At 41.7% G+C, this 13,462-nt stretch overlaps 1 protein-coding gene across 2 annotated transcripts in view; it reads right to left on the minus strand.

The window, feature by feature from the left end:
• Positions 1–13,462, minus strand: part of CNTNAP5 (contactin associated protein family member 5) — a 1,080,786-nt gene that overhangs the window by 450,717 nt on the left and 616,607 nt on the right. For both annotated transcript variants that reach the window (XM_055397661.2, XM_088842198.1), the window contains exons 9-10: positions 9,728–9,877; positions 6,578–6,749 (exon numbers count right to left, since the gene is read on the minus strand). In XM_055397661.2, coding sequence (XP_055253636.2) covers positions 6,578–6,749; positions 9,728–9,877 — 322 coding nt within the window. The remainder of the gene's footprint in view (positions 1–6,577; positions 6,750–9,727; positions 9,878–13,462) is intronic.

Genomic DNA, 13,462 nt, shown 5'->3' on the forward strand with positions numbered 1-13,462 from the left:
AACACAGCACAGCAAACGAGGTCTATCTATGGGGATCCACTGCAGAAACTATTGGAGATCCCTTGGCCATAGTGGAGAAATATCAGAGGGACACCTGAGCTTCTCCTCCCCATGTAAATGGGAGAGTTAGCAAACCATTGACTCTATGAATTCACGTGGCAAAATCACTGAGCATCTACCGTCTACTGGACACACAACTGAGTGCCTGACTTCTTATGCTCTCTCATTTAACTCTCAATGCACAGGTTTTAATATCCTAGCTTTGCAAAGAAGAAACAGACAAAAAAGGTTAAATCCTATGCATCTATTTCAAGCTGACAAGTAACAGGGAATTAAACATTCTCTTATGCCTCTCAAATCGACTGCAACCTGCACTGGAATTGATGACTTTCTCCAGGTGTGACTTCCACTTCCCTTCACTGATTCATCAGCATCCCTGTTTGCTCCTCTAAGTTTGGCTTCACACCTTGGATCCTTTTGCTTCTTGGGATGAAGTCTTAGACAGCATTTGGTGGTTAGTTTCTTGGGCCCTGGACGTTGAACCCTGCAGGACCAGATATGGCTCCTGGAATTAACTGCTTGGATTAGTCCACATAAGTCCTAGGAAGAAGCATTCCTTGACCTGGGCCACCAAAAGTGGGACATCCTTACATCACTAAATCCTTGCCTGAGTAGAGTTCCCTAATATTCTGCAATAACCTAAATGGGAAAATAATCTGGAAAAGAATAGATACATGCATATGTATAGCTGAATCACTTTGCTGTACACCTTGAACTAATGTAGTAATATAAATAAACTATAGTTCAATATAAAATAAAATTTAAAAATAAGCTACAAAGATATAGCGTACTACATGGGGAATATAGCCAATACTTTATAATAACTATAAGTGGAATGTAGCCTAAAATTTGTGATTACTATGTTGTACACTTGCAACATATAAATATTAAAAAGAAAGACTGCAGATTTAAAAAAAGACCTTGCCTGACATTGCATACCATTTTGAATGCCTCCCTTTTAAAAGGAAGCTCATTAGGCACCTAAGGTTTACAAGAGATTTAATATATGGCACATCCCTGAATGACTTCTGTATGAGGTTAGAAGATGATACTACCTATTTAGATCCACAGGCACACAGTGACTTCCATTTCCAGTTCAGATCCTTTTGGGTAGATAGTACAAGGGATAGAACCCTGGCAGTGTCTATCTCTGGATTGAAATTTCAGTCCTGTGACCATGAAAAAGTGGACATAATCTCCAGATCTTAGTTTACTCCGTTGGATAAAATGGAAAAAATGGGATATTAGTGTTCTCATGCCCTCCTGCCTTCTACAGCTCTTACCTCATCCTATTCTACTAAAGTATATATTGACACAATAAGACTGCCTCTTATTAAGACTGCCACTCACTTAAAAGGGAGTGTATCACTCACTTGGTGTCTGTCTATGAGGGCAAATAACCAAGGGCGTGATTCTACTCTAAGCATTCTTGGCTTGATGATGGTTTACAATATCAAGTCTGGCCTACTTTAAGTCCAAGAGAGTGCAGGAGGTAAGTATAGCCCATGAGGAACCATGTTTTCTGGTGTAGAGAACATGAAACTGGAGATTCAGCCTGCAAAGGACAGATGGTTGCTGTGCATCATATTCTAGAAGTATAAAGAATATTGAAGGTGGTTGGGGTCTGTCAAGTCCCAACTGTGATTTCTACAAGGGTTCTCCCAACTTGATCTTGGACTGTCAGGCACTAGGCAGTCCTCCAAAGAGCCTACTAAAGCCAGCATGTTCCGTGCTGCCAGGGCTATTGTGGGCCAGGCCAGTTCCTCCACCTCCTTTCTTCCTCAAGGCCAGAAGCTTCAGCAAAGTGCCCATTCAGTTCAGTTCAGTTCAGTCGCTCAATCGTGTCCGACTCTTTGCTACCCCATGAATCACAGCACGCCAGGCCTCCCTGACCATCACCAATTCCCGGAGTTCACTCAAACTCATGTCCATCGAGTCGGTGATGCCATCCAGCCATCTCATTCTCTGTCGGCCCCTTCTCCTCCCGCCCCCAATCCTTCCCAGCATCAGAGTCTTTTCCAGTGAGTCAACTCGTCGCATGAGGTGGCCAAAGTATTGCAGTTTCAGCTTTAGCATCAGTCCTTCCAATGAACACCCAGGATTGATCTCCTTTAGAATGGACTAGCTGGATCTCCTTGCAGTCCAAGGGACTCTCAAGAGTCTTCTCCAGCACTGGAGATGCAAATTGTTGATTTAAATCCTTCAGTCCCTGAGAAGGAACTCTCTCAGCTTTTATTCAAGACTTCAGCCATAAAAAAGAATGAAATAACGCCATTTGCAGCAACATGGATGGACCTAGAGATTATCATACTAAGTAAAGTAAATCAGAGAAAGAAAAATGTCATATGATATCACTGTTATGTGGAATCTAAAATATGATACAAATGAACTTATTTACAAAGCAGAAACAGACTTTGTTGCTTTTCAGTGGCTAAGTCATTTCTGACTCTTCATGACCCCCTGGACTGTAGCACACCAGTTTCCTCTGTACTCCATTATCTCCCAGAGTTTGCTCAAATTCTTACAGATAGAGAAAACAAATTTATGGTTACCAAAGAAGGAAGGGGGGGAGGGAAGATAAATTTGGAGTTTGGGACTAACACCTACATACTGCTATATATAAAATAGGTAACCAACAATGACCTACTATATATTATATACAGTATACTACACTATGCTCTATATTCTGTGATAACCTATAATGGAAAAGATTCTGAAAAAGAATCAGCTATGCATATGTATAACTGAATCACTTTTATGTATACCTAAAACTAACACAATGTTGTAAATCAACCATATTCCAATGTAAAATTAAATGTTTTTAATAAAATAAAATACAACTGTACTCAAAGTATGACGTTGGAATACGTGCTTATTTGCTCAGTTCAACCCTTTGTGACCCTTTTGGACTGTAGCCCACCAAGCTCCTCTGTCCATGGGATTGTTCAGATAAGAGTACTGGAGTGGGTTGCCATTTCCTCCTCCATGACATTTGAATATATTTTCATCAAAAGCATATATTAAAGTAAAGGTAAGAAATTTAAAAATACACAATGGAGTATTACTCAGCAATTAAAAAGAATACATTTGAATCAGTTCTAATGAGGTGGATGAAACTGGAGCCTATTATACAGAGTGAAATAAGCCAGAAAGAAAAACACCAGTACAGTATATTGCTGCTGCTGCTAAGTCACTTCAGTCGTGTCCGACTCTGTGTGACCCCACAGACGGAAGCGCACCAGGCTCCCCCATCCCTGGGATTCTCCAGGCAAGAACACTGGAGTGGGTTGCCATTTCCTTCTCCAAGTACAGTATATTAACGCATATATATGGAATTTAGAAAGATGATAACGATAACCCTGTATATGAGACAGCAAAAGAGAGACATAGATGTATAGAACAGTCTTTTGGACTCTGTAGGAGAGGGCGAGGGTGGGATGATTTGGGAGAATGGCATTGAAACGTACATTATCATATGTGAAACGAATTGCCAGTCCACGTTTGATGCATGATACAGGATGCCTGGGGCTGGTGTACTGGGATGACCCAGAGGGATGGGATGGGGAGGGAAGTAGGAGGGGGGTTCAAGATGGGGAACACATGTACACCCAGGGCAGATTTATGCCAATGTATGGCAAAACCCGGAGAAGGCAATGGCAAGCCACTCCAGTACTATTGCCTAGAAAATCCCATGGATGGAGGAGCCTGGTGGGCTGCAGTCCGTGGGGTCACTAGGGGTCGGCCACGACTGAGCGACTTCACTTTCACTTTTCACTTTCACACATTGGAGGAGGAAATGGCAACCCACTCCAGTGTTCTTGCCTGGAGAATCCCAGGGAAGGGGGAGCCTGGTGGGCTTCCTTCTATGGGTCACACAGAGTCGGACATGACTGAAGTGACTTAGCAGCAGCAGCATGGCAAAACCAATACAATAATGTAAAGTAATTAGCATCCAATTAAAATAAATAAATTTTAAAAAATAAAATAAAAAATAAAAATTATTTTTGTTGTGTTTTCAGAAAATTTTCTTCTGAATTGTTAAAGCCCACTGTTACAAATAAAAGATACTATAGGAATCATAGTTCATGAAAACTAACATTGTTAATCAAAATGATTTAAAGTGTCTAATGTTTTAAAATATTCATTGAATTTCGTTAAAACTCACAAAATTTTTCTAAAAAAAAAAACCACACACAGCCAGACTGTTCTCTACCCCCATGTGTCCCCACAAACCCCACTCCCACCCCCAGGTGGCAAGCTCCTTGAAGGCACAACTTCCTTTGCACTTGTCCTTAAGTCAAGTTCATATTGATTAGCACGTTAAAAATAAAATGCAAAATTCAGAAACCACCTGTTTTTCTAACCCCAGCCCCCTCTCCACCAAATGTTAAATATAAGTTCAAGAAATAATTAATTAAGCAAAGCCTTTTACCAGTTTCCCTTCTGTTAGAGAGGCTGTCTGGTAAATCAAGAAAAACGTCCCATTTACCCACTAAACTAAACACAATCCCTTATTATACAATTAACCAAAACACTATTGTATGTAATACAATTATACAGTCTACAATTACACAAAAGTAATGATGCAAAGTAGATGGCGATGGCATCCCATGTAATCAAAAATAATGAATGCACCCTCAGTTAGAAATTAACTAATCATAAGAGATCCCTATTGATAAATGTTCCATCGAGCTACACTTTGCAAAGTCCTGGCTGATGAAGTGGGATACCCCCCAATCCCTTTTCATTAATAACGTCTATAGGAATGACAACCATTCTGTGAGATATCTTTTATTCTGAGATCTCTAAACTAGCACATTCTAATGAAGCATGCATTTTATTACCCACTTTTCCAGCTGGCCAAATAGGAAAAAAATGAAGCAGAAGAGCCTGGGAGTCTGTGTGATTTGTTGACAATCCCATGTGGAGTGGTATTAACAGAGAAACATGCATATAAAATTCCACCAAATTCTATCAGTCATTCTGAGCATGAGAGGAGATTATGGTCCGCAGAGCTGATTTCTGTGATGCTCAGTACAGGCACCTACTATTTCTCATCATTGTTCCCCTGGATTGGGACAGTGACCTCTCTGCCTCTTGGCTGGTTCTTTTCCAATGCATCCTTCTCACTTTTCCTGAATACCCTTTTTACCAAACAAATCTGACTGCCTTCCTTCTTGATTCTTCCTAGGGCATCAGGCTAAATGCCGTACACATGCAAAGCTCTTTATAATTGACTCATATCCCCAGCCATATTCACATCATACGCTCTATCACCATGACCTATATTTTAGGGAATCTAAGACACCATTCACTGTAAGACATGACATTATTTTGCAGGCTCCTAAGAAAAATAAATGGCCAGTTAAACTACTATAAACCTTCAAAGGTAAGATGCATCCCAGTATTAGAGGTTTTTAAATGAAAACTAAGAGTCTCGGGTAGACAAAAGGCTTTCAAACCATGATCCCCCTATTTCTATGGCATTTTACATGCCACGTCCTTCCAACTTATGAATTACCATCACCCCACCCCTCAGCCAAGACTGCCCATCTTGTAAGACTCAGATCAACATCACTTCCTGAAAGCTGTCCTGACCTCCACTGCCACTTTCATAGATCTCACAAATAAAGGTATACTTCTTGGTCATTGATAGCATTTTATGGTGATGTCTAATTAATTCCCTGAAACATAAGCAGAGACTCTATACCAGCAACACAGAGGCAAACATTTAACACATATTGCTAACTCATTCAAGAAATGTTATATGGACCTGGGTGAGTAGCACTGGCAGAAGGAAGGAGATAAAGTGCTAGAGAGGACACGTGGACCACATGATTAACTTTGCTGAAAATTCAGAACCCCTCCTCTTTCATTTCCTGCAATGAGTCTCTGAATGTCTTATTCAAAATCTCATATTCAGAAACATCAAATAAAAGAGGAGCTCGAGCCCAGGAGAAATGAGGAAGGAAAGGGAAGTCTTGCTAAATTTGTTAAGTTGTGGAACAGAAGTGCTGCTCTCTGTCCAGGGTCTGGTCTCCTCCGGTAAAAGAAGCAGTGGGTTAGGGGTGGTAACAGCAAAGATCAGGCTTCCAGGGAGTCACCGAACTACTGGACACTGTCAAAACCTCTGTTACCGGAATCCCAGAGAGCTTGATTTCATCTGACTGTGTGAATGGACACACACTGCTATTCCTAACTACAATTCCTCCCTCCTTTTCACTTCCCTCTTAACTTCAAAGTAATCAAATGTTGTTTATGCATAAAATTTTAATCCTTTCACAAATTTGTATTTTGATTTAATTTGCATATCCCATTTACTGCAAGTGAAACTCAACTTATTTAAAACATTTTCCCTGGGCCTGAAATCCTTTCAGAAATATATTCCATTAGGCGACTCAATTATATGTAATGTGGCTGATGTCAGTGGATTTGAATTCTGGTGAAAGAAACTCATATTTAGAACAGGGAGAATGGGAATGGGGTGGGAGAACAGAGGAGAAGAGACAATAATTACCTGTCTTTGATGCTACACAGATCAATGTGTAAATCACTAAAATTCCCCAGGGAACCTTGCTGAACTGAAATGAGGTCCTTGGGCTGGTTATCAATAAAGATGAGCCTCATGCAGCCTTGGAAAGCCTTAATGGGATTTAAACATTGGGAATCGGTGAGATTGTCAGGGCACCCTGTGGGACAGAGAAAAAAAAAATTAAGAAGAATACTGAAATGATCAGTCATTACTTTAGTGACCTATTGACAGAAGACCTTAAGGTCTAATTATTTCAATGTTTTTTCATTCACAGCAGTGCACACATTTTTTTGTTGTAAATCATAGCATTCTCAGAGATGGGACAAAACTGGTACAAAATGGGGCATACTTAATCACTGGATAGAACAAAAAACAAAATATGTTACAGGGGATACTGATCCCATTGCATTTATCTCATTCTTATTTCTTTTTTCCCCTATTTGTAAGCCATTTGCTATTGTTTTGTGTGGTATGCTTCACTCAGCCCAAGAAAGCAACATATCATAACTACTTGGGAATTTCAGTTCTGTCTTAAAAGCACACTTTTAAATGCACAATTCAATTCTGAATTACACATTCAAAGAAAATTATGCTTTGGGTAAGAACGGTAGCAGAGTAATTGTCTGGTTAATTGTCAGCATTATCAGGCTTAGTTCCTGAGTAAAGTATATACAGGAATGTAACCGGAGTTTTGAAGTGATATGCAAAGCAAACCCAAATGCTAAAGGAACTAAGAGTTATAGGGCTGTAATCACTTATATGAAAGTTTAACGCCATACCTTTTTAAAGGGTGTTGTTTTAAAAATATGCATCACACTGATTGAGCATAGCTTGCAACCAGAGAATAACTACTTCGCATTGCCAGGTATGGAGTCACAGGCGTGCATGGGTGCCTGTGCTCTTTATAAACTCCATTCCAATGGTTTTAATAGGTTCAGAGCATATGGGAATGCAAGCTTGAAAACATGGCAATAACCCATAAATAACTGGGAATTATTTCAGCCATCTCTAATAGACAGTCACTGCTGGGCTGAAGCCCAGCAGCTGGTTAACAGCTCACAGGCACACTATAAAATGAAGAGAGATGCTACAACTTCTAATTGAAGCTGTAGAGAGAATTTATGTAAGTTGATGATTATTACTCAAACTCATTTTTCACTTGCCTTAAGTTTACAGTCTACGTGTGGGGCGTTTGTTTAAACACCGTTCAGATCTCAGATAAATCTTCCCTCCTCAGCCTGGAGTCTCACAAGACCCGTGCCTAAAAACACTTCTACTGGGGGAAGGGAGCTATTTTGCCTTTGAGGCATTTTGGATGCCTAAGTCACATAATTAATTCAAAATTATTTCCCCCAGAAATAAATATAAGATTGCTTTATTCTGTGTCAATGAAACATTGAGTATGATGCAAAATTATACATTCTGTGAGATTTATCTTTGCGCCCTCAAGACCCTTCTTTTGCCGTCTTTAGAGTACATCCTTCTGCTGTCACTAGCAGGGCATGGAAAACTCAGATTTAGGGTTAAATCCTGTTCTACTACTCACACAAATTATTTCATCTCCATAAACACCAGTGTTGCTGCTGCTGCTGAGTCACTTCAGTCATGTCTGACTCTTTGTGACCCCATAGACGGAAGCCCACCAGGCTCCCCCATCCCTGGGATTCTCCAGGCAAGAACACTGGAGTGGGTTGCCATTTCCTTCTCCAATATGTGAAAGTGAAAAGTGAAAGTGAAGTCGCTCAGTCGTGTCCGACCCTTAGCGACCCCACGGACTGCAGCCTACCAGGCTCCTCCATCCATGGGATTTTCTAGGCAAGAGTACTGGAGTGGCTTGCCATTGCCTTCTGTTACTATCTGTAAAATGGAGCTAAAATTATCTACCTCATTAAGTTATTGCCTGAATTAAATGATGTAAGACATAAAACATTTACAGAAGATGAAAATGTTCCCTTTCTAAAGGAATTTGTTATCTGGGCACATATGGAAATTTGGAGTGAAGGACAGAGGCTCTGGGTCCTAAAATCAAACCACAAAGGAATCACTCAACTCAGCTTCCCTCACAGGACACCCCGATGTGTACACTGCCTTTGTGCAAAGTCCCTTTTATATTTCAAAGATAACCCCATGTCGGTGGTATAAGAGAAATGATTTACAAATCCTATTTCAGAGGACTGTACTTTTCACAGGATACTTCTCTTTAGACCAGGCCCAATAGATGCCCATATTTACAAAAGGTGAAACCAGTCTGCCCATTCTAATGTAGAAAGCACGATGTTGTATGTTTAACCTTTACCTCACTAAACTCTCCCAGCAATTCTTCTTTGTTTCCCCACATCCTGGATAAGGAAGTTCAGGGACCATGAGTGTGTTACTCAAGGTCAGACAGCTACTGAGATTAATTACTCGTTAAAGACTGTTTCTATAATACCAACAATAGACAAAGTAGGCATGGATATTTTTAATGAAAAAATACCCTTAAAATTAAATAAAAATACACATATGCTATAAAAATAAAGCCTAATTATGTATTTCTCCTGCTTACCAGATTACCTTTGCCTTTTCATATTTACCAAATTTCCTACCATTGGAGGGGGCTGCTCTTTGTGCAGCTATTAATTCATGGCCCTTCTAGGTCTTCCCTCTAGCTCCCCTCTATAAGCATGGCCTCCAGGGATGTGAGAAGGGATGGGTAGGGGATTAAAAAGCAAATCAACTGAGAAGTGACTGAGAAAGCTGAGGATGCTGGTTGTACATTCATATCTGGATTTTTTCTCTTTCAGGTACTGCTGACTCTCTGTAGACTTTCTCCGAGTTTTCAACTGAGTTTCTCCTCTGGAATATGATCACAGAGTTTGGCATGGCTACAAAAAATCTCCTTTGGATGGGTTACATAACACCAGCTCTTATAGCTAGATATTTTTTTTCCCTCAGCACTGACCTAGATAATTTGTACAGCTGTGAAAAGTTTGCTTCTCATTATTTTGAGCTTGAGGATAGGGATGTGGTGTGTGTGTGTGTGTGTGTGTGTGTATTGGGAGAATGGTCAATTTGACACAGAATCATTGTGGTGAAATAAGTGCCCACTGCATTCTCCCTCCCTCCTTTTTTCAACCTCAAAACTGGGGAATTTACCTCCAAAATAGTAGCGATTTCCAGAATAAATCTGCATCCTGCTGGTGTCCTGAGCTGGGGATGCTGCATCGTTATCCAGTGTGAGAGTGATGCGGTTCCTTCTGGCATTGATGCTAACTGAATGCCACAAGCCGTCATTCAAGTCCCTTCCTGCAAAAAACACAGGGAGGACAACTGTAGCGATGATTGACTCAGGCAGGTTTGCAGAGAGTAAGGCAAGTTCCCTTGCCTGCTGTGGTCCATGTACATACTTAGAGTGGACATTCTCTTCATTTTGCTGCTTCCCAGGAGTCATCTTTTTCTTTTTAGCATTTAATTCTATTGTTTTCTTTTTTAAACAGGAGCTGAACCACAGAATATACCTTCACACTAGGTCTCAGAGCCTAGGAAGAGGACTATCAGATACCTTACAAATAGCCATAGTATTTAGCCTGCATGCTTGCAGTAAAATAGATAGTACAGTTAACAAGTTTCTACCCAAAAGACTTTCTTTTAATCAATACAAAGGAAATAAGGCCTTTAAAACTTATAAGTTGTTTTCCACTCAGGCCTTCAGTTGCCTAGATCTCAGCTGGTTCTGCTGGTAACTTGGGAAAAGAGTAACCCCTGACTTGGACAATAAGTTGGTGAGATGGAATGCAAAAGACTGTGAGGGTGCCACTCATTGTAATGGCTTCTGTGCTGTACAGTTTTCATTAGGGAAAGGGCAACGATGCAAAGAAGGGCCTTCCATCTCAAGTGCCAAGGGTCACTGAGAAGAAATGACAGTTTGGGAGGAGCTTCGAGCAAATATTCACAATGTACTAAGCTATAAAATAAATTAATCTATGCCTAAAATAAAGGGGGTTGCTTAACCACTTATGTTTGTTTTGAAAAAAAGGGCAAAACCTCTTCATATACTACAAAGCTATAGAAAACATTTATTGACATTGATATATAAATTCAGAGTCAAGAGATTTAAAAAAAATGAAAAATTCAAAATGTTCCCAGTGATTTTTAATCTCTGAGTAGTGGAATTATAAGCAATTTTAGTTTTCTCACATTTTTCTAAACATGGCACATATATTTTTTAGTAAAATAAAACTTCTTTTAGAGGTGAAAGTAAATGAGGAAAGCTTGAGTTTCCAATGATATGCCAGGCAGAGGCACCTCCTGTTGAAAGGGACGTAACAGACTAGTTTAATTCCAGTCTTTTTCCTTAACTAATTATGTGACACTGACTGAGTCAACCTACCTTTCCAAGCTCTGGTTTTATCTCCTGTAAATATAATTCTTACTCTGTATCATTGGTAAGGGATCCACTGAGATCAGGCAGGAAAGCTCCCAGGGTGTGTGGGTTGCTGGCATAGTGGGTGTTTATTTATGGCATATTTCTCTCTTGTTCTTTTGCCCTGGATGCCTTTGATTCACACCATACCACGCTGCCAACCTCCTTTGTTGAGGAAAGTGCCTTGGGGATTAGGTCACGAGGGTTTCAACTGCTGCTGCTGCTGCTAAGTCACTTCAGTCGTGTCCGACTCTGTGTGACCCCATAGACGGAAGCCCACCAGGCTCCCCCGTCCCTGGGATTTTCCAGGCAAGAACACTGGAGTGGGTTGCCATTTCCTTCTCCAATGTGTGAAAGTGAAAAGTGAAAGTAAAGTCGCTCAGTCGCGTCCGACCCCTAGCGACCCCACGGACTGCAGCCCACCAGGCTCCTCCATCCATGGGATTTTCCAGGCAAGAGTACTGGAGTTTCAACTCCGGGGTTTCAACTATTCCCTACAAAATTGTTAGTGTTACTTGCTCGGTTGTGTCCGACTCTGTAACCCCATAGGCTTGTGGCATGCCAGGCTCCTCTGTCCATGGAATTCTTCAGGCAAGAATACTGGAGTGGGTTGCCATTTCTGGAGGGGATCTTCCTGACCCAGGGATTGTACCCATATCTCCTGCATTGGCAGGCAGATTCTTTACCGTCTGATCCATCAGGGAAGCCCTCCTACAAAATGTTTATCATCTATTAAGGCTCAGTCTGTGCAAAGTATTCGCTGAAAGAAACATAGTCCTAATACCCTGGTTCGGTCACAAAGATTTGTTTGTAACCAGAGCAGAAAGCCACCCATTTCTTCACTCAACAGATACGGGTTGTGCCCTGCTACATGCCAAGTTATCTGCCTTTCCTTATTGACTCAGTTTTCCTCCCCAGCAAAATAGGGAGAATGATTGTACTTCTAGGCTCTTGGGAGAATTATATCCATTAATATAGTAGGACCTGTAGGACAGTCCATACCACAAGGTAGACAGTAATGTTCGCTAAAACAAAAGAACAGAACAGCAACCATAAAGCACATGCCGCTCCCCTGCCCCTGTGTTTGGGAGAGTGGATAGTCACTTTATCTGGGATAATCCACAATTAGATGGAAGAGACTTAGGCAAAGAGGCTTAAAATACTGTCCTTGGAGAATTGCAGGCTAGTGGCTTAGAGAAGCATGCAGACAATAGCCCTGCTTGCAATTCTGGGTGAATCAGTAGTACAGGGATACAAAAGAAAGACCTAACTCAATATAAGGGTCTCAAAAATACTTCACAGAAAAAGTGGTGACAATTTTAGGAATTTTTGAAAACTGAACAGGAGTTTCTCATTTCTCAAGAGTTCCAGGGTCCAGAGAGCCTAAGGTCTGGAATGAAACGTAGTAGAGGACAACAGAAAGCTATATGGGAAGAGGGTCTGGTCACCCAGGGGCCCCATGTACCAGGCTAAGGAAGTGCTTCACCATTATCCTGGGGCAAAGAATTCTGGAGGGCACTTTACCCAAGATTCTATCAGAATCTCTGGGCAAGGGGCTTTGGGTATCTGCATTTTTTTAAGTCCCTTGAATGATTCTAATGTGCAACCAGGAATGAAAGCACTGATCTAGAATCCGGTGGCTTGGTGATAAAGAATCCACCTTCCACTGCAGGAGATGAGGGTTCGATCCCTGAGCTGAGAAGATTCCCCTGGAGAAGGAAATGGCAACCCACTCCAGTGTTCTTGCCTAGGAAATCCCATGGAAAGAGAAGCTTAGCAGGCTACAGTCCACAGGGTTACAAAAGAGTCAGATACAACTTAGCGACTAAACAAGAACAACATCAGCATGGGGATGACCTGGCTGGAGGCACACATTCAAAGACTCTGGTGGCCAATGGTGGGAACAAGGAGGAGCGAGGACAGAAGCAGAACAGGGCGGAGGGTGGGGGAGGCCTGACGTGCACAGGCCCCAGGGGACAGAATGATAGGGGTCTGAGGCAAAGTAGCAGCTGTGAAAATGGAGGGGAAGGAACAGATAGGAGCTATTTCTGGAGCTCATTCTTTATAGTGCATACTGGGACAGTCCCTGAGAAACCAGCTACGGAGAAAGCACTGAAAATCAGACTAGAGGTCTGCAGGGCTTCTCAGAATGGCTACTAAAGAGCCCTTCCCTCTGAGCCATCGATGGCCATAGAAGCTGTCCCCAGGAAAGCGCAGCACCAGGCTGGAAGCCCAGCTGTGATACACAGGGGCAGCTGTGCTCCATCTGTTCAGAATAACCCAGATGTAAGGGCCAGCTCCCTCACAGCCAGTGTTCACGGCAGCCCTGAACATTTGCCTGGGGTGGAGAGGAGAACACAGAATCTGCTCAGCCTGGAGGCCCTACATCCCCCCAAAAGGCCAGTGGGGTCCAGCAACAGGGATTCTGCTAATGAGGCAGAGGGTCTGTCAGGTGTTTCCTGGTGCTG

This window comes from Moschus berezovskii, chromosome 2 (genome assembly GCF_049115385.1).
Source record: "Moschus berezovskii isolate FMDL1 chromosome 2, NW_MosBer_1.0, whole genome shotgun sequence".
NCBI lineage: Eukaryota > Metazoa > Chordata > Mammalia > Artiodactyla > Moschidae > Moschus > Moschus berezovskii.